We start from the raw sequence: 23,849 nt of genomic DNA on the forward strand, positions 1-23,849 counted from the left end.
CTTGAAAAATCCATTGTTGGGAATAAATGGCCACATCTGCAGCTGAGGCAAGTGGGAGTAAGTGCACTGCTGTCACCTGGGCCACCCACCCCAAATGTCACCACATCAGGATCCAGGAGGGCTGGGCAGGTGGGTGAGGGAACAGCCTGACACTCAGTGCTGTCCTTCAGTTGATGTGGTGGTGGTTGATCCATGGTTGGATGATCTTGGAGGTCTTTCCCAACCCTAAATATTCTGGGATTCTGTGATTTACATCAGGCAGGGTGCTGGAGGAGAGGGTTGTTCTTACAACATGAGTAGCTGTACTTGGAGTGCAGCTTGGGAGTTTCAGCACCACTTGTGACCCTTTTCTCCTCTCTTCTCCTTCTCCCTGCAGGGTTTAATGCCATGGCTGCAGATGAAAGCGCTACAGAAAAGCAAGTGGGGGAACCAAAAATGGCAGTAGACGGTGAAACCAACGGCTCCTGTGAGCACAGCGAGGGTGGGGGCCACCCAAACCCACCCAAAAACACTCAGGACAACACGAAAGTGAGCCAGCAGGACTCTTCTACTAAATTAAATAGGATAGCAGAAAATGGCATTTCGGACAGCGAGCCTGGGAAGCAGAACCATCTGAAAGCAAATGACTTCACACAGACTTCTGTCACAGGGAGCAATGGATATATCCTAACCAAGCAGATGGCACAGGAGCAGCCTCTAAGGACTACCAGCTTTGCTTCTCTCACTGGCCATGCTGCAAAAACCCTGCCTGGAGGAGCAGGCAAAGGCAGAACTGTGGGGTCCTTTGCCCAGCTCCAAGCCACGATGCCAAGCAAGCTCGGGGAGGGCAGTAAGGACATGGATGCTAAGAAAGGCCCTGCTGCTAATGCTGAAGTCAAGGTGCACCGAGCACGGAAGACAATGCCTAAACCCACCCCCAGCCTGGTAATGTACCTGCCCAGCACAGAGCTGCTGCTGGGCTTGCTCTTGGCTTTCTCTGGGGGTCTGAGGGATACCTGGCTGCATGGCAACACGTGGTGTTCAAAGCTTGTCTGCTGAGTGGATTGGTTTTTAAATTATTTTTAAAATTTTTAATAGATATAATTTTTTATTTTATTTTTTTCTCTTCCTCCAGACAGAAACGTTAAAATAGTTGGTCACATGGCTACCACCAGCTCCCGTCCCCAGTGTGTTTCTAAATATATAATTGATCAATTGCCTGCTCCAACAGATCTATGTGAGACACTAAATGGCCTTTCTCTCATGGCTCTATTGCTCATCAGCCTCTGCTGACATCCAGAGCTGCTTGTGAAATAAATTAGATTTTTTCTGAGGTCAACCCAAAGGAAATTAAGCATAGCATGTAAACTTGAGGCTCCTCCTAAGCTCAGAAGCTGTCAAGGAGCTGATCTGTGAGGCAGTTTGATTGTGTTGCTGTAGGAATCATTACAGGGCTAAAACAGATGATGTTTTCTCTCCATGTCATTGGGAAATGTTCTCTCCAGAATCCTTAGGGGTGGATTTGCCATCACTTAATAAAGCAGAGCCCTGCTTTTTATTTGGAGGCATAAGGAGATGTCATTTGGTGCATTCATGTCATAGTGGGGAAGACAGAAATTCTTTGTCAGGGGACAAGTTTGATTATTTTTCTGGTTCTTTGCCAGAGGTAGGGAATAGATCCTGCAACAGGCAGATCTCCACTAAAAGCAGTTGGTTTTCATCCCTGTGATGCTGTATATGGCTACAGTGAGCTGGATCCTGTCATTGTGCTGTGTCTGAGGGTGGAGGAGGGCTGCCTTTGGGGCAAGGGAAGGGTCAGCCATGGGAGTCATTCCCAGAAATGCATGGAAGCTGCTGCAGCCTCCTCAGGGTGGGTGCAATGCATTGGTGCTGTGATCCTGCAGATCCACAGGGACCCTCAGCTGTCCCCCTCATCTCAGCACAGCAGTGGTGAGGTGTGAAGGGCTCAAAGCTGGGAGTCCCTGTGGTCTGGAGGAGGGAAAGAGAGAGAAGAAAGGGAAAAGAGAGGGTGGCAGCTCACCAGCCCCAGATGGGGAAGGTCCCGTGGCTGCGGCACCACCTGTGCCTCCAGAAGCAGCTGGGAGTCCAAAGGGCACAGCAGGATCACAAACCTGTGGGCACCAGGCTTGGGAGAGGGGCAGAAGCCACAGCTGCCTGCCAGGATTTCCAGCCAGCCCCCTGAGCACTCATTTCCTCTCTGCCTTGCCCTGGCTGTGTTTGAATTCTGCTCTCACCCCACCTGTGTTTCCTGGCTTGCACAGGGAAGCCCAGCTGCCATCCATCTCCCATCAGGGTGTCTCTTACCCAAGGAGGGCTTTGCAGCCCAAACTGCCTCCAGCCCCCAGCTGTGCACTGGAATTAGGCCAGGCAAACCCCCAGACCCTGGTGGGATTGAGCAGAGAGAGATCCCATGGGGCTGAGCAATTGAAAGAGGCAATTCCCTCCTAAAAGGTGACTGCTAGGTTAGGAGGGAGTGTTTCCCTCATTCATATTTTATGCTACATCAGAAGACTATTTGTATTCAGCCCCTTGGGATTCAAGGTTTGTCTCTGGGAAGTGGTGTGGGGTGTTGGGGAGCTCTGGGAGTGCTGGGACACAGCTCACTGGGACAGGGCTGCTGATCCTTCTTTGCTCACACGACAAAAGCAGCTTCAAAAAACCAAAGCCTGCACTTGTTGGGCTGCTCTAGAAAGTACATAGCCTGTCCTCAGCTCCTCTGGGCATTTGCCTTGGGCTTAAAATAGGGAGAGAAGCAACATTCCCAGGAAGGGTGGTGAGAAGAGGCTGTTCCCATGTTCTCTGCTCAAGCCTCTGCAGCTGAATGGGAACCCAAGATCTGATCTCAGTTCTGCAAGACAATAAAACATCTGTGTGTTCAGCCTTCCTGATAATTACTACCTCATTTTCCCCCATTGTCTCTGGAATTTACATGCTATTTTCTTTGGAGCAGCAGAGTCCTTGCTAGCTGTCATTTTTCTGTCCCAATTATTTCTTTGTTGAGCTGCTTAGCGGAGGCTCCTCAGCTCAGGAGCTTTTCCTGTGCCAACCTTCACACCTTCTCCCCTTCAAAACCTCCGTGAAACCAGGTGCTGTATCCTGGGAAATAAATGATGGAAATCACCCAGGAACTGATATTACAGAACACAGTAGTTTGCTTGGCTAATATTTTTTAGGGCATTTTTGTTTTCTTCATGAAACTGTTCTTGCAGAAGTGTTCTGCCCAGGAGGAGGAGGGGAGGAAGGTATTTTGCTGCCTGCAAAGTGTGAACATTTGTTCCCCCTGGCTCCTGCAGAAACCCACTGGGGCCAAGAAATTGTTTTCTGTAATCCAATAGGTGTCAGGGGACCTTGGTAACCTTTTCCTGCACATGTGAATTGGTCTCTGAAAGGGAGAAGAGAATTTTCTCACCAATTTAACCAGCTTTTTCTCTGTTTAGGAGTTGCTTCCTGAATTGGGATCGAAGCTGAATCTGAAACAGGTGACAATTTTAATTGATGTTGTCGCATGTTAAGGTGGTTTTTGAGCAGAGAACATAATTTCTGCTCCCCTCCTGAACAGAGCAGTAAACAAGCACTGCCCTTTTGGAAGAATCTTTCTGTCACTGCTAATCCATTTTACAGCTCTGTTAAGATCCCAAACGTTTCCAGGGCCAGGCAGCAGACTGAAAGGCAAATGTGTGCCTGCATGTGTGTGCTGTGCTTGGAGAAGGCCCCTCCTGCTTGGGAACCAGCTGCTGAGCCCAACTTCAGTAAAACATAAGGGATAAATCATAGTAAAGGTAGTGAGAGCTTCCCAGAGTTTCCTTGGAGACAGGAGGAGCAGATGGATGAATTGGGAATCCCAAGTTGTGTTTCCTTTCCTTGGTGACCACAAGGCTGGAGTTTGGGGTGTGTGTCTCTGGTGGTATTTTTTTATGCTGTGCATATTTCCTGGGTCAGGAAATAGTGCAAAAATCCTTTAAATGAGTGTTTTGGCCTGACTAACAATGTGTCCCCAAAATGCCAGGTGCCAGTTTAACTGGGGGAGACAATGTGGGCAGGGAGAAAGAGCTTGGAGCAGGACATGCTTTGCTTATTGGTCTTTCTACCAATATTCATCAAACTATTCCCTTAAGTAACATTGCCATTAAATACCTGATCCCAGAGCTTTTAAACTGCCTCCTCTGTGGTGCTGCTGTGCTGGCCTGGGCTGGGGCTGCTCTGCCTGGAGAACACCCTGTGGCATCTCTTGGGGCAGGCAGGTGGCAGCCAGGGGATTGCAAGGGTCTGGGATTGCTCAGTGAGCTCTGACCCTCTCATGTAGGAGGAAACAAAGCAAAAGGGCAGAGTCTAATGGGTGTGATGATAATGGGGGTATTGTGTCCTTGGGGAGCACTTAGAAGGTCCCTCCAGGACCCTCTCCAGAGAGATATCCAGGTGTGCTCTATTGGAAAGAGTGAATTCTGTGTGTGTGAGCTTGGGCAGAATTAAATATGATGGAAACACAGAATATCCTGAGCTGGAGGGACCCCAAGGATCACCCAGCCCCTGTCCCTGCCCAGACCCCCACCAACCCCACCCTGGGCATCCCTGGCAGCGCTGGCCAAAGGCTCCTGGAGCTCTGGCAGCCTCGGGGCCGTGCCCATTCCCTGGGGAGCCTGGGCAGTGCCAGCACCTCTGGGGGAAGAGCCTTGCCCTGAGCTCCAGCCTGAGCTGCCCTGGCCCAGCCCCAGCCGTGCCCTGGCTCCTGTCCCTGTCCCAGAGCAGGGATGGGAGCTGCCCCTCGGGAGGAGCTGCAGCCCCGGGGAGCTCTGCCCTCACTCTGCTCAGCTGAACAATCCCAGAGCCCTCAGCTGCTCCTCATGGCCCCTCCAGACCCTTCCCCATCTTCCCTGATGGGAAATCTCCTTCAGGAGTGACAGTGCTGCCATTGGGCTCCTTAAGCAGAGGGGTTGCTGCAGAGGGAAGTGAGAGTGAAGGCTTTGTGCAGAACATTAACCTGATCTTGAACTGCTGGTGCTGCCCCAGTTCTGACCACAGCCCACAGAAATAACGGCCCTGGCCCAGCAGAGGGGTTGGTTGATGTAAGGAGCCCTGGTGGCACTTCTGCCCTGGGCTCCCCTCTTTCGTTTTGACTGATGTGTGACACTCCCTGCCTTGGGGCACTTTGGTGCAGGAGGGGACAGGGATGAGATCCACACCCCTGAGTGCTCTGCTTTAGAAACACATGGAGTGCAGGTTTGGGGCACATCTTCAGCTCAGTCTACCTGGCTGCCTAAATCATGTAGATGTGTGACTGCACTCAGATCAGTGCAACTGTAATCAAGTCACCATGGAATCCCCCCTCTAATGGGCACATATTAATCAGCAGATGAAAGGTGGCTCAGCCTTGCAGCTGCTCTGATCTAGACTAAGACCAAAGCCTTGCAGGTTTGTTACTCCAAGGTGAGGCTTGATCAGGCTGCTGAAATTCAGCAGTGAAAAACACAATCCTGCAGCAGCAGAGAAAAGGCAGGGCAGCACCACTACAGCTCCTACAGGCACTATCATCTGCTTGTGATCAATTTTTTATAGCAGACTGATATTTCTTGCTTAACCACCACTCACCAGTTGTTAGAGGCAGATCCCCCTGGGAGCTGCTGCTTTGTGCTCTTCAAAGGCAGTGCCTTGGTACAAATCTCCTGACCCTGTTCCTGATGGAGGGAGAGGCAGGGCTGCTCCCTGGCAGCTGCCCTGTTCCCTGTGCCAGTGCTGCTCAGCTCACTCCTCCTGCCCTGCTGGCTCTGCTTTGCAGCTGGTTGTGTGCTGGAGATGAGTCCCACAGATCAGAGAACTAAGGGAGCCCATAATCTGAGGTGATTGCAGGCATCACCAGCCCTTCTGCAGAGCTCTTGGAGCTGCCCTGCTCCCAGGCAGGACCTGTGCCTGTGTCCTTCCACCAGCACTCTGGTTTCTCTCCCAGCTTGCTGGTTTTAGTGATGGAAAGACCCTTTAAATGCTGGGCAGTGGGAAAAATGTCATGTGGAGTTTATAGAGCCTACACAAGGGTCCATTACTGAGGTTGGGTTGTTCTGGGAAGAAAAACAAAACAACTGAGGATATTCTGTCTTCTGCCATTTTAATAACTTCCCCCTGCTGCTGTTGGGGACTTCTGTGCCAATAATAGAAATGTGGTTGATCCCTTTAAAATGTAGACAACACTTGAGTTTAATTTTTGTAAACACATCAAATATTGTGTTCTTGCCCCAGTCTAGCCAATTGTCTTGGCTGTATTTCTCACAGTGGAGTTGCACATAGTGGTGGTCCCATTTTTGCTGTTTCCAGGCACAACCATTGCTAGAAATGTTGGAATATCTGCCCACCTTCTTCACTATTCCCTACACAAAGTTGACTTTGCAGCCCTTTGCATAGGATGAGCTGATACCACATGAGAAGCTGCAAGAATGAAGATGTTGGTGTTGCAGTTTCTTTTTCTCTCTCATTTACAGTCCTTTCTTGGCCTCCAGTAGCCCACAGCATGTGACCAGAGGGAGCTCAAGCTGCATCCTGGAGTTTCCTTTGCAGGCCATTCTGCTCTCAGCGCTTCTCTCAAACTGTGGATGAAACCTGTTTAATAAGAATAGCAAAGATGTGATTGTTTAATGTAGCTGAGAATCAGGAAAGGTGGTGAGAAAACTGACTTAAAAATTTGTGCTGATCCATTTTATTACAATCCTTAGATGTAATATTTTTATACACACGAGAGATCTTTTCACCCCTTTCTGGGAATTTTTGGTTTTTTTTACCATTGCTGCACATGCCTCCAAGTAAATCTTTATTGCATGAGACTTAATTTGATTTTAAAAAACTTTTAGCAGAATTGCCATGAAAAAGTCACATTTGGCAGTTGTTATTCAGCCTGTTGAAGATTTTAAATTTATTTCTGTGTTGTAATTATAGAGACAGAGAAAAACCCTAAGCTAATAACATATTACTTTTAAATTTAAAAATTGGATTGTATGCTTCCAAGCAGCCTGGCATGGGCTGAGTATGAATTCCTGGTGTTTGGGAGTAGCAACACCTTTTATCAGAGAGCAGTTGCAAAACCTGCACTTAAAGGACACAAAATGCAGCCCTTGTTTACACTTGTGCCAGATCTGCCTGTCCAAAACTCATTTTTCTAATTTTAAGTTAGAAATGAAAAGCCTTGGATATATCAGGGGACTTGAGAATTCTCAGAATAATTGTGTAGCCAAGAGTTACTGTTAACCTTTAGATCCATAAACTCGGGACTTTTGAGAGGTATAAATAGTATTGTTGAGACTATTCTTGGCATACTGTGCCCTGCACTCCTGACGTGCATTTTTTAAGGGGTAGAACAACTGGGAACAGACTCAGGAGTCATCCAGAAAATGATCCTATGGCCTCTTAATTTGCTCATTCTATTAAAATTATTGAAGAGAAAGTTTAAAAAAGAAAAAAAAAAGAAGTTGGTCATACTCCATAAGTATCTCCTGGGAGCGAGAGGTTCTGATGAGACAGGGCTTTTTAATTTAGTTGCAAAAACATAATGCATTTAATTATTTGACAGTGAGAGCAATTAAGCATTGGAACAACATATCAAAGGCTGTGGTGGATTTGTCGTCTTTGAAATCGTTAATCCAAGACTTGCTGCCCTTTTAGAAAAGCTGTGGCAATTGAGCCATAAGTTATGGGCTTGATGCAGGAATCATTGGCACTTTGATGGCCTTTTGCTGTGGGTCATTTCTGATTATCATTAGAGCTTTGCTGGGCCTGCCTATGCCAGCACCACACACGTGGCACAGCCTAATTAGGGGAGTCAGCCTCTTCCCTGTGTGTTCCCAAGGTCACATTGCTGGAGAGCAGTGGCTGGGGCTGCCTGTCTGAACCTGAGTGCTTTTATTGCTTCCTGCTCTTTATTCCAGCCTTGCTTCTGCCTGCATGCCTCTTTCTGTTTGGGTTTTTCAGCTGTTGCTTCACAAGTCCTGTAAAAAAGAGTTCTCCTGCAAGTGGGGCAGCACTTAAACCTTAGAGTCATGGAATGCTTTGGGCTGGAAAGGACCTTAAATCCCATCCAGTGCCACCCCTGCCATGGCAGGGACACCTCCCACTGTCCCAGGCTGCTCCCAGCCCTGTCCAGCCTGGCCTTGGGCACTGCCAGGGATCCAGGGGCAGCCACAGCTGCTCTGGGCACCCTGTGCCAGGGTCACCCACTCTCATAGGGGAGAATTCCTTCTTAATATTTAGTCTTCCTAATATCTAACCTAATTGAGATCTCCAACACTGCCTTGGTCCAGTGCCATCACTCAGGATCCCCATCCTGAGGGGACACAGAGGTGGGGGCACAGCTGTGCCAGGGCCTGCCCAGCCTCCCAGGGAACAATTCCCCCCCACTATCCCATCTAACCCCACTCTTTTTCAATGAAGCCATTCCCTTGTCCTGGCACTCTGTGCCCTTGTGAAGAGTCTCTCTCTTTCTTGCAGCTCCTTCAGGTACTGGAAGGCCACAATGGGGTCTCCTCAGAGCCTTCTCTGTTCCAGGCTGAGCAATCCCAATTCTCCCAGTCTTCCCTTGTGTTCTGCTGCTTGTTCTCGTGTTTTGCTGGAGCAGCAGTGCCAGACCTGCCTGCTGTACAGCTGGATGGATGCAGTGGGAGAAATCAGAGGGCAAATCCAGTGTCAAATGGCACAGCAGAGGCAGCTTTAACCCCAGTGTCTGCTGACTCTGTGGCAGGGAAGGACAAGCAGGGACTTTGTTTTGTGTTCCTCCATGTGTTTCCTTGTCTCACCAGGTACCTCCTTGCTGGGCTGGGACAGGAAAATGTTTCAGTGAACTGGACTAAGGGGCCTTGCCCTGACCTTGGCTTCCCTTTGCCAAACTGGACACAAAAGGCACAGGAATAAAAGCACCATCAAACCAAGCCATTACTGTTTAAAAGAATAAACACAGATGGAAAAAGGAAACACAAACATAGTCTGGACCTCTGTGTCTGAGGCTTTTAGGGTACATAAAATGGACTGAGACACACAGGAAGGGGATTGTTTCCTAAATTAGAGGAGGAAAGCATTGAAGTAACATCAAAAGCTGAGAAATGGCACTGAGGGACATGGCTGAGTGGTGGACTTGGCACTGCTGGGTTAATGGTTGGACTTGGTGACCCTAAAGGTCTTGTCCAACCTAAATGATTCTCTGTGGAGCTGTAGGAACCCTTCTTTCATAACCAGAGGTGCAGGATTTGACTTTGTCTTGGGTACAGGCTCAAATCAGAGCAGGTGTGGGTGGCTGTGGTGCCTGGGAGGGGCTGCAGGAGCAGCTACAAAATCCCCTTGGTTTGTAGTAGGAGCCTGGACCTGCCTGGGGCCTGGAATAGCAGCAGCTGGAGTGGGAATAGGGGTTAAGGGAAGCCTGGACAGCCCTCTGTGGATGCACCTCAGTGTCACAAACACTGCTTTGGCTGTGGTTGTTTGTGCTGGGCTAGAGGGGAGCCTTTGCTGAGGCTCAGTGGTGCCAAGTGCTGTCCAAAAGGAAAATCCCTTTCCTTTGCTGCCTGCTCCTCTAGAACAGCTCTGCAGGAGTGTTGCTGAGTGTGCTCGGTGTGACAGGCAATAAGGGCTGTGCTTGAGCTGGTTCCTGTTCTCCAGAGGCACCCAGAGCTGTGCAAACAGGGTCTGCTCCTTGTCATTACCTCTGCCAGGTGACCTGTCAGCCTTCAGCCCCGGGGGAGTCACTCAGCCAGGCTGGCAGTGTTTGGGCAAAGCCCCCTTTTGTGCTGGAGGAGGGGCTGTGTGTTCCTGCCTTCTGATGAAAGGGATTTTGGTCAAGAGAAAGGACTTAAATTAATTTCCTAATTTTTAAAAATTACTTCTTCAATGCAAAAACTCAATTTAACTGCCTTTTGTTGTCCAGCATGCAAGTAAAGACCCCAAAGATGGGAGAGACAGCAGAGATCAGAAGGAATCCAAGGAGAAGGAGTTTGAGAACATGCTGGACTTTGTGAAGCCGTTGTCGTTGCCCTCTCTCCCGGGCCTTCACCAGTCACTACCTCAGAACCAGAGCTATGTGGCCACCACCAAGTCGCAGACAGGTAAAAAGGGAAGGGCTGGAATGTTGGAGTCCTGAGCAGCTCCCACCTCCCAAACCTGTGTGTGGGGCTGAGAGGGAGATGAGGAGGTTAACGAGGATTAAAAGTCTGGTAGTACCTTTTTGCCACTCAGCCTCCTCCAGGGTTCCCTTCCCTTTTTTCTACTAAAAGCTTTTCTTAGAGGAGACACTCTGATCCCTTTTTCCTCTGGGATGTTCTGAAGAGGTTTCTATCAGTTCTGTAGGGCTTTGAATATCTCCACAGCTGCTTACCAAGAATTACAACCTTCTAAATAAAATTAATTGGGTTCACAGAATTTTTTAGCAGTCTCTTCATAAATTCTGGTAAAATTTCATTACCATGGAAGATGAAGAAATGCTTCCAAGGAACAGGCTGTGCAAGAGCAAACAATAACAGTGGTGCTGAAGCTGGCTGTTCCTAAAAAAGCCTGTCCCAAGCATCCTTCTGCTGTGCAGTCACCTAAGTCAGCAGCAGGCAGGGAGCTGTGATGTCGGGTTTGATTAGAAGGCCAAGAGGGAGACTTAGCAAATTAAGACCCAATCAAAGGAGTGTGAGGCATCAAACAGACTTCCATAGTAGGTGTGAAATGAGGTTAAATGGCAAACAGCTCTTTATGTAAGGTGCCTTTTCCCTGTGTGTTCTTCAGTTACTGTCAGATTGCTTCCATTGTCAGTTGATATTGTTGGCCTTGCAGTCTCATTTTGAGCAATTGGATTCCATTCAGCTTCCTACAACACCAGCAGCACTGCCAAATGCAGGATAATTTAAGGATTTGATGCCGTGTGCGCTGATGGAGGGGCCAGAAGGAGTGTGCAGAGGGCACTCAGAGCTTGGGCAGCCCTGGCAGGAAGCTGTCTGTGTGTCTGCACATCCGTGTGTGTCATCTTCTGCTTGACTTGTAAATAAATCTGTTGGAGTGGGAAGTTTTCCCAGGTCGTGACCTCAGGTGTGATTTCACAGAATCACAGAAGGTTTGGGTTGGAAGGGACCTTAAATCCCATCCAGTGCCACCCCTGCCATGGCAGGGACACCTCCCACTGTCCCAGGCTGCTCCCAGCCCTGTCCAGCCTGGCCTTGGGCACTGCCAGGGATCCAGGGGCAGCCACAGCTGCTCTGGGCACCCTGTGCCAGGGCCTGCCCACCCTCCCAGGGAACAATTCCTAATTCCCAATATCCCATCCATCCCTTCCCTCTGGCAGTGGGAGCCATTCCCTGTGTCCTGTCCCTCCATCCCTTTGTCCAAAGTCCCTCTCCAGTGCAGCCCCTACTCCCTATGCCTTCTTTTCATTCCTGAGCAAACTTTGGGCTCCTTCTGCTTCTCTTTTGCAGCTGCTGCAGTATCTCGGAAGAAAAAACGGAGAATGGGAACCTATAGCCTGGTTCCCAAGAAAAAGACCAAAGTGTTAAAACAGAGAACAATGATAGAGATGTTCAAGAGCATAACTCATTCCTCTGTGGGTGCCAAGGTAAGGGCAGCACTGAGCTCACTGCACGTGTTTGTTGTCACTTGCCTGTCCCTTTTTTTGGACACCAAACCCATGTGGAGGTGCAGGGATGTGCTGGCTTGTTGGGATCAACATCTTCCCTTCTGAGTCTCCTCTTCCCTCTGGCAGCAGCTTCCTGCCCAGAGCAGCCTTGCTGCTTTGGGAATGAGTGTTCCAGAGGGGCTGTTCAGGTACCAGCTGCTAAACAAACCTTTTCCAGTTAATGTTCCCCTTCTGTTCTGTGAATCCTGGGAAACTGGAGAGATTTCAAGCATGCCCCTTTTTGTTTTGGTACTCAAGGTCTCATGTTGCTGCCTGAGGCTGTACAAAAAACCACTTGGTTGCTTATAAAAGTTTAGACATGGACTCACTCGTGATGAAATTCTGCTTTTGCTGTGACCTGTGCCCTGAAGTTTTGGTCTTGGAATTCAAGAACAGTGCTAGGATTTCAAGGAGTGGTGTGAAAATCTCAGTGTGATGTAACTTCCCTTTAAATTCCCTAGAAACCTTCCTGCATCCTTGGTGGAGCTGCCCCTCCATGCTGGGATGGGGTTCTCCCCTAACCATGGTGCAACCACGTCAGTCTGGAATGACTCCTCGTGGTCCCCAGGTCCACGAGGGTGAGGTGACACATGGCAGGAGCTCTGGAGGGACACAGAGCCAGCTTTAGAGGAGAATCTGGGATGGATCCAGCTGCTCTGTCCCAGGAATTGATGTTGTCTTTGTGTCCCATGTGCTTGGGTGACTTCCAGAGTGACAAGGAGCTGGGGGATGGCAGCCCCCACGTGAACGGGGAAAGCATAGATGTGGACTCTGAGGAGGAGGACTCAGATGAGTTGGAAGAGGAGGATGATCATGGAGCAGATCAGGCAGCCATGTTCCCTGTGGATGACAACAGGACCTCCAAGGACAGCGCGTCCGACGCAGACAACGCCAGGAAGGTGATTCCTGTGCCCTGAGCAGGGCCTGAGGAGCAGGATGGGGTAGCAGGGATAGGAGGGGCATGGATTGAAGCAATTTCTAAGGATTTTTCACCTACAAGATGACAGAAAGATCAGCAATGGTAGAGAGGTCCTTTGTGACCATTTTCTGCTTCCCATTGCATCTGTGAGGGTTTCCTCACCTCCCCCCCAGTTCCAGCCCTACACAGTTCTGGGATCCACTCTGCAGAATCCTCACCATGTGTAGTTCTGGGATTCCCTGAACCAACAGGAGACATCTTCTCAATCTTGCTTGGGAAAGCACTAAAATAATCTAATTGCTTTTTTCCCCCAAAATTTTGATACACAGTACAGGCATGAGGCTGGTTTGGGATTATCAAAGAAGTTGAAATTCAGTTGGAAAACTTCATTCTGGAGTGGAATTTTTTTTCTCCCTCTGTCATCCCCGTGGATGTTCCATGATGTGATTGGAGCTCATTGAGCTCAGTGCATGTGCAGGTTGGGGCTGGGGGTGCTCTGATGTGTGTGGGGCACAGCAGGATCTGGGGGATGCTCTGCTGGGATCACCAGGGCGGAGGGGGAGGCTCTGTTTTGGGAGACCCACCCTGACTGACCCATTCTGTTCTTGGGCAAATGGTGGCTGCAGATGGATGATGGCGAGTCTGAGGAAGAGCAAGAGTCTGTAGAATCAGGGGAGGAGGAGGAGGATGGAGACGAGTCTGACTTGGTAAGCTGGGCTGCTAAATGTGTTTTTCAGCCCGTGGCCTGTTGATAATAATTTTTCCCCTTTGCACTGCTGCCAGAAAGAGAGAGAGAGAGCAAAGCCAAAGCGGTGCAGTTTCAAGTCTCCTTGACAGAACTCATTCTCTGAAACCACCCACACACAGAGTATTGTTTTCCACAAGGTGCTTAACCCTGATCCGTGGCACAATTAATTACATTCTGATGCTAACTAATGGGTTTTTGTTGTTTTCAACAAGGTGTTGACTGCTTTTAATCATTTGAATGTTAGCAGAGGTGTTTAAGGGTGCCTGAGTTCCTCAGATGCACAGTTGGCACCTGTAGGTAGGAGCCAGCAAAGCTTTCTCACCAGCCTGAAGTTCTGCTGGGGTGGGCTTGTTCCCAGATCCAGGGCCCAGCCCACAGCCTAAATTCACTGTTCCTGGTGAGCAGCTCTTCCCAGGGAGACAAACAGCACTCAGACAGACAGACACTCTCCCTGGGACCTTGGTCATACAGCACCAGGTCAGGACTTTCAGCAGCTGCTGGGGATTTCTACTTTTTATTTTTAGATAGTTGGTGAAGAGAACCTGGTGATTTTTTAAATTTAGATTGTTTGTTGAATGTCTCTGTCTGCCTCCTTCCCCTTTTCTTGAAAACTGTCCTTTCACAGCCTCTCAAGCTGAGGAGCCAGCATTTCAGGCACCCAACTCTTCAGTCACCTTGAGAAAATTCTTGGTGTGTTGAGCTGAAGGTGGAATCATGCTCGTCAAACACATCAAGTGACTCCCTGAAGCTCTTCAGGGTCTTGTTCCCCATGTTCTGACACTCCAGCAGCTCAGGAGGAGCAGGGGCTGTGCAGCCTGGCTCTGTTTTGGGTGGCTCAGGCCAGTCTGTTGTGTTAGCCCACACCAAGGCTTGGGCTGGGACTCACATCCAAACTCCCAGGTGGGGTCTCCACATCCTGGGCAGAGGTTTGAGCTCTGCTGAGTCACTCAGCTCCCAGACAGGACTGGCTCACACACAAACCTCTCTCCCACGAGCAGAGCGATGCAGCTGGGGTGAAGCCACGTGCTGAGCCCACACTCAGGGATTTTGGGGCAGCTCAGCCACCCTGGAGAGCCAGGGCTCAGCTCCACGTGTTCCCTCACTGGGACAGCAGGGCCTGGCACAGCTGCCTGTGAAGGTAGAGCCTGATCCAGCTGCTGGTAGTGGTACCAGGAGGAAAACCTCCAAGGTTTTCCTGGCAGCTGGATAAGCATCAGGAGCTGACAGTTTCAGTCTGAACATGAATTTTATGATTGATGCATTAAACCCTAGCAGGGCTGGGGTGCCTGATTCCTGTTCTGATGTTGACTTTGGAACCCCACCCCAGCAAACTGAATTATTTTAAACCAAAACCCAGAGTCTGTTGAGGTTGATACGTGTGGCTGAGTATTTGCTGCATGACTGGTCTGTGCTGCCCTGTGCCTGGCTCAGCTGCTCTGCTGCTGTGGAGTTCAGTTCCCCTGGGTCCACTCCAGCCCTGCCAGGTGGCCCTTCAAGTGCAAAGTGGGTTTTTTTTGTGGAGAAACATGAATATTTTAGTTTGAAAACCCAACTGCCAGAGCTCAAGAAGTGTTGGGACAACCTCCTGAGGCACAGGGTGGGGTGTTTGTGCAGGACCAGGAGCTGGACTTGGTGCTCTTTGTGGCTCCCTTACAGCTCAGGATATTCTGTGATTCTACAATTATTTTTTGGGAGAAATTGGAAGTGTGCACGTGCCTGCCCACTTGCAGTGCTGCTCATGAGTGTGATGTGAGGGCCTCCATGGAAGAGAAAGTGCAGCCTGCCCTGCTGAACTGACAGGAAATCCACCCACACGTGTGCCTGGGTTTCCTTTTCAGTGCTATAAAGGCACCTTAGCACCCCTTGGTTTCAGAGCCCTGGTCCTTCTCACACAGCTCGAGCTGGGTGAGGGCTGTTCCACAAAGGGACCCTGGTGCCACCATGCCTGATGTGCACGTGGCCTCTCTGCTTCTCCAGAGCTCAGAGTCCAGCGTCAAGAAGAAGCTGCTGAAGAGGAAAGGGAAGACAGACAGTCCATGGCTGAAACCCACCCGCAAGAGGAGGCGGAGGAATAAAAAGAAACAAGGAGGAGTGCTAGGTAATTAATGGGCTTTTGTTCCTAAATTCCACCCCAGGGAACCTTCCAGGTGCAGGGGGAAGGACCTGAGGCCTGTAAGTCTGCAGGGCTCACCCTTCCTTCCCGAGGTTGGGCTGTGTGATGAGCCAGGCTGTGAACTTGCCCCTCACTGGCAGGAGCTGCTGGTGTCACTGTCCCAGCAGAACTCGTGGTTTTGTCCTTGGAATGCTGGAGGAATTTTATTTTGTTCACCAGTCCCTTTATTTTAAAGTATCAAAAAGAAGGCCTCATGGGGCTTACAAAAAGGAGGAAGAGGAATTTTATATGGGGAGATAGTGAGAGGACAAGGGGGAATGGCTTCAGACTGAAAGACAGGAAATTGATTTCATCTCTACAGGAGAAATTGTTCCCTGTGAGGTGGGCAGGCCCTGGCACAGGGTGCCCAGAGCAGCTGTGGCTGCCCCTGGATCCCTGGCAGTGCCCAAGGCCAGGCTGGACAGGGCTGGGAGCAGCCTGGGACAGTGGGAGGTGTCCCTGCCATGGCAGGGGTGGAATGGGATGGGCTTTGAGGTCCCTTCCCACCCAAAGCAGCCTGGGACTGTGTGACGTGTGTCCACGTGGACTTCTGTCCCATGAGCTCAAGGGAGCCTGTTGAGATGCAGAAGGAAAAGGAAGAACCACCCTGGAGTGGTGCTCCATTGCCTTTGGGTGGGTGTGTGCAGCTGAGTGGAATGTGCAGCTTGGCTTTGCTCCTTGTGGACGAACCACAACATTTGGAAGGAGCTGCCTAGGGCCCATCCCAAGTGTGGGTGTTGTTCAGGGGGTCCCTCTTGTTTGTTCTGAGTCACTGAGCACCAGAGAAGGTTTCAGTGAGCCCTGGTGAGAGGTGAGGAGAAGCAGGATGTGATGCTTCTTTGGGAAAGGTATCAACATGGGAGAGAAGAAGTGGGTAGTGCAGCTGTGCCTTCAGCCTCATTGCTGAGGTATCATACATCCACTGTCACCAAATGGTTTATTTTTATTCTTCTGGGTTTGCTAATTCAGTGCAAAAAGGTCATTTTTGTATCTGCAGCTTTTTGGTACTTCTGAGTGAATTGACCATTTTTCAGCCCCTGCTCTGTGCCTGGGCTCTGTCACTCACCTGGCTTGCTCCTCTTCCTCCCAGGATGCCATGGAGGCCCTTGATCCCTGTCACAGCAAATATCTAATTCTGCATTTCAGATGCAGGCTGGTTTTCTGCCCATTCAGTCAAGGTGAGAGCTGGTCTGAAATGGTAACCAAACTCTCTTGGCCAAGCTGGACTGGCAGAAGCAAAGCAGGAGAGAAAGTGAAGCCAAGGGAGTGCAGGGACACTGGCAGTTCCCTCTCCCACAGCAGCTCTGCTCACTTGGAGGCACAACTTGACTTTTTTGTGTTTCCCTTCCCACTCAGCTGGATGTCACCTGTCTCATCCTCCTCCTGAGGTGCAGCTGGCTCTGCCTGGCCAGCATGTACCTGAGCCCTGTGCAGCAGGCTGGGGCAGGAGGGTGCTCAGGCCCTGGGTCACCCTTCCTTGTGCCCTTGCAGAGGCTGAACTCTCTAATTTATTCCCTGCCTGGGTGGAGGTGGCAGCTCAGTGGGAGCAGAGCAGTGCCCGGCCATGCCCAGAGGTGGTGGTGGCACAGTCCGTGGCTCTGCCCTCATGGCTCCCACAGGGAGCTGCAGAGCCCGGGCTCGGGGCACGGCCTCACAGCTGTGGGGTGGCTCTTCCTGGGGTCTGTGTGAATGCCCTGTTCCCATCCAGGTGCTGAAGCCTATAAAGCCTCGCTGGGCAGCAGGGAGGGCCCCAGCCAGGAGAACAGCATGGAGTACATGGAGGTGTCCCTGGACTCCCTGGACCTCCGGGTGAAGGGCATCCTCTCCTCACCGGCCGGAGGTGAGTGCTGGGGCTGCCCTTGCGTTGGGTTTGGGCTTGGAGCTGAGGCTGGGGATGAGTTGGAGGTGGGGATTGGGTTGGGGTCGAGGTTGGATTTGGGGTTGGGATTGGGTTTGGGGTCAGGGCTGGGTCAAGGCTGGGTTTGGAGTCTGGTTTGAATTTGAATGTGGGGCCAGGTTTGGGGTTGGGACTGTGTTTGGAGGTCAGGTTTGGGGTCGGGTTTGGGGCCAGGGTTGTGTTTGGGGTCGGGTTTGAGGTCAGGGTTGTGTTTGGGGTCGGGTTTGGGGTCGGGTTTGAGGTCAGGGTTGTATTTGGGGTCGGGTTTGGGGTCCCTTTGTTCCGCGGGTGGCGCCGTGCGGGGCCCCGGCTGCCCCCTGGCGGCCACGGAGAGCGCGGAGCAACGGGAACGGGGGGGATCGGGATTAGGGGTGGGATGGGGGCTGGGGATCGGGATTAGGGGTGGGATGGGGGCTGGGGATCGGGATTAGGGGTGGGATGGGGGCTGGGGATCGGGATTAGGGGTGGGATGGGGGCTGGGGATCGGGATTAGGGGTGGGATGGGGCCTAGGGATCGGGATTAGGGATGGGATGGAGTTAGGGATTGGGATTAGGGATTGGAGTTAGTGATTGGGATTGGGGATTGGGATGGGATCAAGGTTAGGGATTGGGATGGGGGTTAGGGATCAGGATGAGGGGGAGGATAGGGCTGGAGTGGGGATGAGTGTTAGGATAGGGATGGGGATGGGGATAGGGATGAGGATAGATATGGGGGTGGGTTGGGGTTGAGGATGAGTGTAGGGATGGGGCTGGCATAGAAATGGGGATGGCTTTGGAATGGGGCTGAGGCTGGGGATGTGGGTGAGGATGTTGGGATGGAATGAGGCTGTAGATGGGATCCCAGTTCCAGTGAGGCACTTTTGCTCAGGAATACTCTCACCAAGGGTCCAAGGTACTGCCCCATCCCTCCTGTCTCACTCAGCAGATCCCCTCCATTCCCTGAAATATGCTGATTCAGCATCCCCCCAGAGCTGCTGCCCCTGGATTCCCTCAGGAATGGCTCGTTCGGCCTGAGAAGGCGAGGGGCTGGTGCTGGGCCCGGGTGCTGAGCCCCAGCTGCTGCTCCCAGTGCTGAGCTCTCCTCAGATCCAGCATCCCCTGGCTGGATCCACCCCTCTGCCCCCACTGCTCCCTCAAAGCTTGTCTGGCTCCTTTGATAGAGGCACATCAAAGAGAGGGTGGGAGCCTTCCCCACCAAGGGAGGGTCAGGAGGGATGAGGGATGCTTTCACCAGAGCCTCTGGATGTCAAACAGATTAGGGAAGTGACAGCTCGGAAGGCGAGGAATGAGCTTTGTCATTTGTGCTCCCAGAGAAAACTCTTAAACCTTTAAGATCTTGACAGGATTTTACATGAAAACAGCAAGGACTTTCCCTGGCCTTGTATGTCTTGAAATATCCCTTTGCTAGGCTTGGGCTTGCAACTTGTTGGCTGAAGGAATTCCTGATGGGATGAAAGGGGCTTGTGCTTGGCTGGCAGGGTCAGAGCCATGCTCTGGGGGAAGGCTGCCACTGCCAGGGCAGCTGAGGAGGAATCTCCCCCAGGGATGAAGTTAAATCTGCAAAACCTCACTGCAAGATAGCTCTCCATTCCATCCAAAAGCTTGAAAAAAACCAGCAAGCTTCCTTCTCAGTGTGAGTCAATCCCATAGCAGTGGCAGGGAAAGCTTGGGATGAAAGCTTCAGGGTGAAGCAGCCCAAAGGATTCTGTGCTGCAAACATTGCAGAGATGGTTTGGTGCAGAACTGGAAGAGGAGGATAGGACTGGAATCAAGCCCTTGTCACTAGGCCAGTGTTTGGCAATCTTGGGTAGCCCAGTGATTGATTTCAATCCAGAAATTCCCACAGTAACCCCCCTCAAAAGCCCTCATCCACCTTTCCACAGGTCTGTAAATGTTCAATATCTGAGAGGAGATGAGGAAAAGGCAAGAACGTTGGAGCATCTTGCTGCTTTCTTTTCCCTGGTTTGTTCTCTTTCCAAAATAAATAATTTGTGGTTGGCTGACACCAAACAGTCCCAGGAATTTTGTTTTCCCATCTGTGTAATAAGCCTTTGCAAATAGGAGTTTGTGCTTTCCTGATCATCTCCATTTATCACTCCACTGCCTATTCAAATTTCCAGCTCTGGGTGGTTTCCTGCAAATTTCCTGGTGCCAGAGCCCAGTGTTGTGGGGAGGGGAGAGAAGCTGATAAAAACCTGCACCTCATTGCTTGGCCTTTTTGAGGTTTTCTCAGAATAAACTGATCTTAACTTATCACTCTTGGTTTCAGCACAGTTGGCTGAGTGTGACTGGACTTGGAAAAGTGCAGGAGGCTTTTGCAAACTCCAGCTGGTGTAAAAGGGTCTCTTTTACAGGGTGCTGCTAAAGCCTGGAGAGCATTTCAGGACATGGATTGGGAAGATGTCACAGGGCATGGCTGGTGTTGATGGACTGAGTCCTTTCTCCTGGCAGAGAACTGGAGTTAATGCACTGGTTTTCTGTGCCCAGGTCTCTCCAATGGCCCTGAAGCCATGGAAGTGGATGGTCTGCAGGAAGTGCCCCTGTGTAGCTGTCGAATGGAAACCCCCAAAAGCAGAGAGATCACCACGTTAGCCAACAACCAGTGCATGGCCACGGAGAGCGTGGATAACGAGGTAGGAGCCTGTCCTTTAGCTCCCCACAGCCTTTCCTGCTCAGGACAAGGCCAGAAAGAGTGACAAGCTGTGCCAGGAGCACGTGTGGGGTCACACAGGGGCTCTGGGACCCACTGGTGTGAGGAATGGCAGGGCCCATGTCCCCCTCACTCAGCTGAGGGCTCCAGCACTCTGTGCCTGTCCCAGCACTGGGGTGAGGCCACTGGGAAGGGAGCAGCTCTGTGCCTGTGCTGGGAGAGGCTCTGGGTGGCTCTCTCAGGCTTGTCCTGGCCTGTGTGGCTGGATCTGGTTGTTGTAACATTCACACTTCTGGCCAAATGGGCTCAGGTACAGGAACCTGCAGCAGAGGGAGAAAATCCACTCAGGGATTGGAGCTGCTTTCCCTTGACTGCGAAGGAACTGCTACAAACCTTTCTGTGGCCAGGTGTTGAGTTCAGGAGCTTGGCATGGCCTCTGCTGCCCCAGCCTTTCTCTCTCCTCCTCTCTTTCTGTCCTAAAGCTTCCATGTCCTGGCAGCTGTGCAGCCCCAGGTCTGACAGGGGTTGCACTCAATGCCTTTGGGTCACAGCTAGGCTGCTTGGGCTCTGCTGGTTCCAGAAGTGTGGAAGGAAGTGGCAGAAGTGACTCCATTCAAAAATCTGGAAAGTGAGAACTGCAGGACAGGAATGCTCTTGATGGATTCTCCTTTTGCTGGGTTTCTTTTCAGCTTCAGCCTCACTGCAGCACTCTCACACTCACCAGTGGTAGCACAAGGAGTGAGAATATCCCTAGTTCTCCTCTAGGATCCCAGGAGAAGGCTGGATGGAGGGACAAAGGGATAATCAGGATTATAGACCAGCTCTGCTTCTGTTAGTATGTGCTGGTACCTGCAGAGAGAGGAATTTCCAAAGAATGGCAAAATTGATTCATTAAAGAGAAGATGTCCTGGGAGACTCATCAGAGAGAGGGGGGCCCCCAGGGTTTCTAAACAAACACAAGGTGTGTGAAAGAAGTCCTGCTCCTGGCTATGGTGAGTTGACAGTTCTGTCCCTGGATAAATCAGAGGGAGGAATAGCAAAGGCCATGCTTTATGTTAGATTCTTTTTGATAATGGGATACGTGACTCAGAGATGTTAGAGGATTATTATATGTGTGAATAGTGGCTTCTCCAGACTGTCATGTCCTTGGAGAGTGTTATAAATAGTTATGAGCACCCTGCTGCACTCTCTAATGGTTGGAAAATAGCAATTAATCATGTTGAACTTGCTTTAGAGTTTCTAACAAATAATAAAGTGTGGCATAACAGCTCAGGGTCTTCCTCACATGGGTAATGCAGCTTTCCACATGTCAATGGAATTTCTTCAGCTCAGTAAAATTCCTCCTCAGGAAAAGATCCATGGTCCCCTTGTGCCACCCCTGCAGCCCCTGGGCTCGGCGTGGTGACAGGGATCAGTCTGGCCAAGGTGTCCCAACCACAGAAGTCTTTGCAGCTGGAATTTGGGAGAGCTGAACTGGAGATGCCAGGGTGAATGATGAGCCTAGGTTAAAATCCATTCTCTTTCCCCACAGGGGTGTTGCGTCTGCAGGAGTGGAATTAAAAAAAAAATCAGAAAGAAAGTTTAGTTTTGTTGAGAAAAAACAGCAAATCCTTGGCTGGAGCAGAGGGACAGTCTGTGGCCCTGAGTCCCTGACTGACTCTGTCATGAGCACAATAAATTCTCCACCTTCCCTCCAAGGGACCCTTCCTTGGAGCAGCCCTTCACCTTGATGTTCCTAGTTTATAAATCTCCTTCGCCAGGTATTTGGGGACAGCAAGATTATTGTCAAGGGAAGCTTGAAAGAGACACAAAGACTGTCATGTCATGCTGACAGGTGACAGCTGGGCTGGGACAGTGGTGGCTGTAGGAGGTGCTGCTCCCTCTTGGTGCAGCAGAGCAAGGAACGCTGGCTGGGGACAGGGAACCCCAGTTCTGGAACCTTCTGCCAGTAACAGGACAAGGTGGGGCACGAGAAGGCATGGAGTGATAGGAAAAGGGGGATGGCTTCAAGCTGAAGGAGGACAGCTGAAGACTGGGAAGAAATTGTTCCCTGTGAGGGTGGGCAGACTCTGGCACAGCTGTGGCTGCCCCTGGATCCCTGGAAGTGTCCAAGGCCAGGTTGGACACTGGGGCTTGGAGCACCTGGAAGGTGTCCCTGCCCATGGCAGGGGTGGAAGTGGATGAGCTTTAAGGTCCCTTCCCACCCAAACCGTTCCATGATTCTGCGATACTCTGATTTTTAAGCCCAGATCTGTAGATTGGTGAAATCCTTTGGAAAACCTGCTCCAAACATGACTTTAGCTGAGCTCTCATGAAAGCCTGGCTCTTCATCCCTGTGGTCTGGGCAGGGGCCAGTGCTGGAACCAGTACAGACGATAACTTCACTGGCAATGAGGAGCAATTATTTTCCCCTCTATCTTCCTGTGACTGGGAGTTTTGAGCAGTAACAAGATTTAGTGTGTATGGTCTCCTTCTCGTGGTCACTGACACCCGCTCTTCCTGGCAAGAGGAGAGTGTGTGTTGTGTGAGTCAGGCCCCTGGGACTGCCCCTTCTGCTGCTTGGCTGTTGCCTATTTCCAGTTATGATTCTGTTGTTGTTGTTGCAAGGAACAAATGACTCGGGGTGCACATGCATGTTAGTTAGTAAATGATGCATTCCTTCCTGAGAGCAGCTTTCACAGCTTCCTGCTGCACTGCTAATGCTCTCTGGCACACAGCTGAATTCCTGTGAAAAAGCCAGGGCTTCTCGAGGCAGTGTGCAAAATCTTCCTCTGCACAAGCACAGGGAGTGTTGTGGTCTGCAGTAATTTCATTTCCTTTAATTTCTCCTGTTCCAGCTGGGCCGATGCACAAACAGTGTGGTTAAGTATGAACTGATGCGCCCGTCTAACAAAGTCCAGCTTTTGGTGCTGTGTGAGGACCATAGAGGGAGGATGGTGAAACACCAGTGTTGCCCTGGCTGTGGATACTTTTGCACTGCAGTAAGTTCGTGCTCTCAATCTAGGGAAGGGGGTACCTGTTGCAACAGCTGGAAGCTGAAGGTGGAAATGGTCCCTAAAGGGGTGTCCTGACTTCCTGGCATCAGCCCCGCCTCGTTCCACAGCACGTCAGGAGGTGTTTTCAATAGGAATGTGTGTGAGGGCAGATGAAATCATCACCTTGATCTTCCTGGATACCCCCAAGGAGTGTTACCAAAGGGATTTCACATGCTGGAAGTCTTGCCTTTGGAATTTCTTTGGAATAAGGGTTTGTTGTTTTTGTGTACAGATCAATCACATCCAAAAAATGTCTTAGCTTGGTTTGTAAATGAAGCTGTGCCCCCACCTCTGTGTCCCCTCAGGATGGGGATCCTGAGTGATCCACTGGACCAAGGCAGTGTTGGAGATCTCAATTAGGTTAGATATTAGGAAGACCAAATATTAAGAAGGAGTTCTGCCCTATGAGAGTGGGTGACCCTGGCACAGGGTGCCCAGAGCAGCTGTGGCTGCCCCTGGATCCCTGGCAGTGTCCAAGGCCAGGTTGGACAGGGCTTGGAGCAGCCTGGGACAGTGGAAGATGTCCCTGCCCATGGCAGGGCGATGGAACCAGATGAGCTTTAAGGTTCCTTCCAACTCAAACCACTCTGTGATCTCCTGCTGCTTCTTCCACCTGTGCCACCGAGGCTTTTAAGGGACTTGGTGCAGTCCTTTAGTGGCCAGTGTCCTGCTTTCCCTGTGGATAAAGCTGAAAGGCACCAACTGAGGCCTCATGGAGTGATGATGAGGCTTAATTGTGTGATGCTGGGATTCTTCAAGTTGAGTCAAGGAAAGATGCTGCAGTCATTATTGTAGTAAGTGGAGCCATCCTGGGTTTTCTTGCTGAGTCAAAGATCATTT

General features: G+C 50.8%; 1 protein-coding gene across 17 annotated transcripts in view; it reads left to right on the forward strand.

Moving 5' to 3' along the window:
- Positions 1 to 23,849, forward strand: part of LOC135283316 (histone-lysine N-methyltransferase EHMT1-like) — a 117,957-nt gene that overhangs the window by 66,285 nt on the left and 27,823 nt on the right. For 14 of the 17 annotated variants that reach the window (XM_064393965.1, XM_064393963.1, XM_064393975.1 and 11 more), the window contains 10 exons: positions 377 to 924; positions 3,438 to 3,479; positions 9,887 to 10,064; positions 11,412 to 11,548; positions 12,319 to 12,507; positions 13,154 to 13,234; positions 15,253 to 15,373; positions 17,136 to 17,267; positions 19,812 to 19,957; positions 22,812 to 22,955. In XM_064393965.1, coding sequence (XP_064250035.1) covers positions 377 to 924; positions 3,438 to 3,479; positions 9,887 to 10,064; positions 11,412 to 11,548; positions 12,319 to 12,507; positions 13,154 to 13,234; positions 15,253 to 15,373; positions 17,136 to 17,267; positions 19,812 to 19,957; positions 22,812 to 22,955 — 1,718 coding nt within the window. The remainder of the gene's footprint in view (positions 1 to 376; positions 925 to 3,437; positions 3,480 to 9,886; positions 10,065 to 11,411; positions 11,549 to 12,318; positions 12,508 to 13,153; positions 13,235 to 15,252; positions 15,374 to 17,135; positions 17,268 to 19,811; positions 19,958 to 22,811; positions 22,956 to 23,849) is intronic. The other 3 variants (XM_064393978.1, XM_064393964.1, XM_064393979.1) reach the window with 3 other exon arrangements.

The sequence above is a fragment of the Passer domesticus genome, chromosome 18 (assembly GCF_036417665.1).
Source record: "Passer domesticus isolate bPasDom1 chromosome 18, bPasDom1.hap1, whole genome shotgun sequence".
In the NCBI taxonomy this organism is placed as follows: domain Eukaryota; kingdom Metazoa; phylum Chordata; class Aves; order Passeriformes; family Passeridae; genus Passer; species Passer domesticus.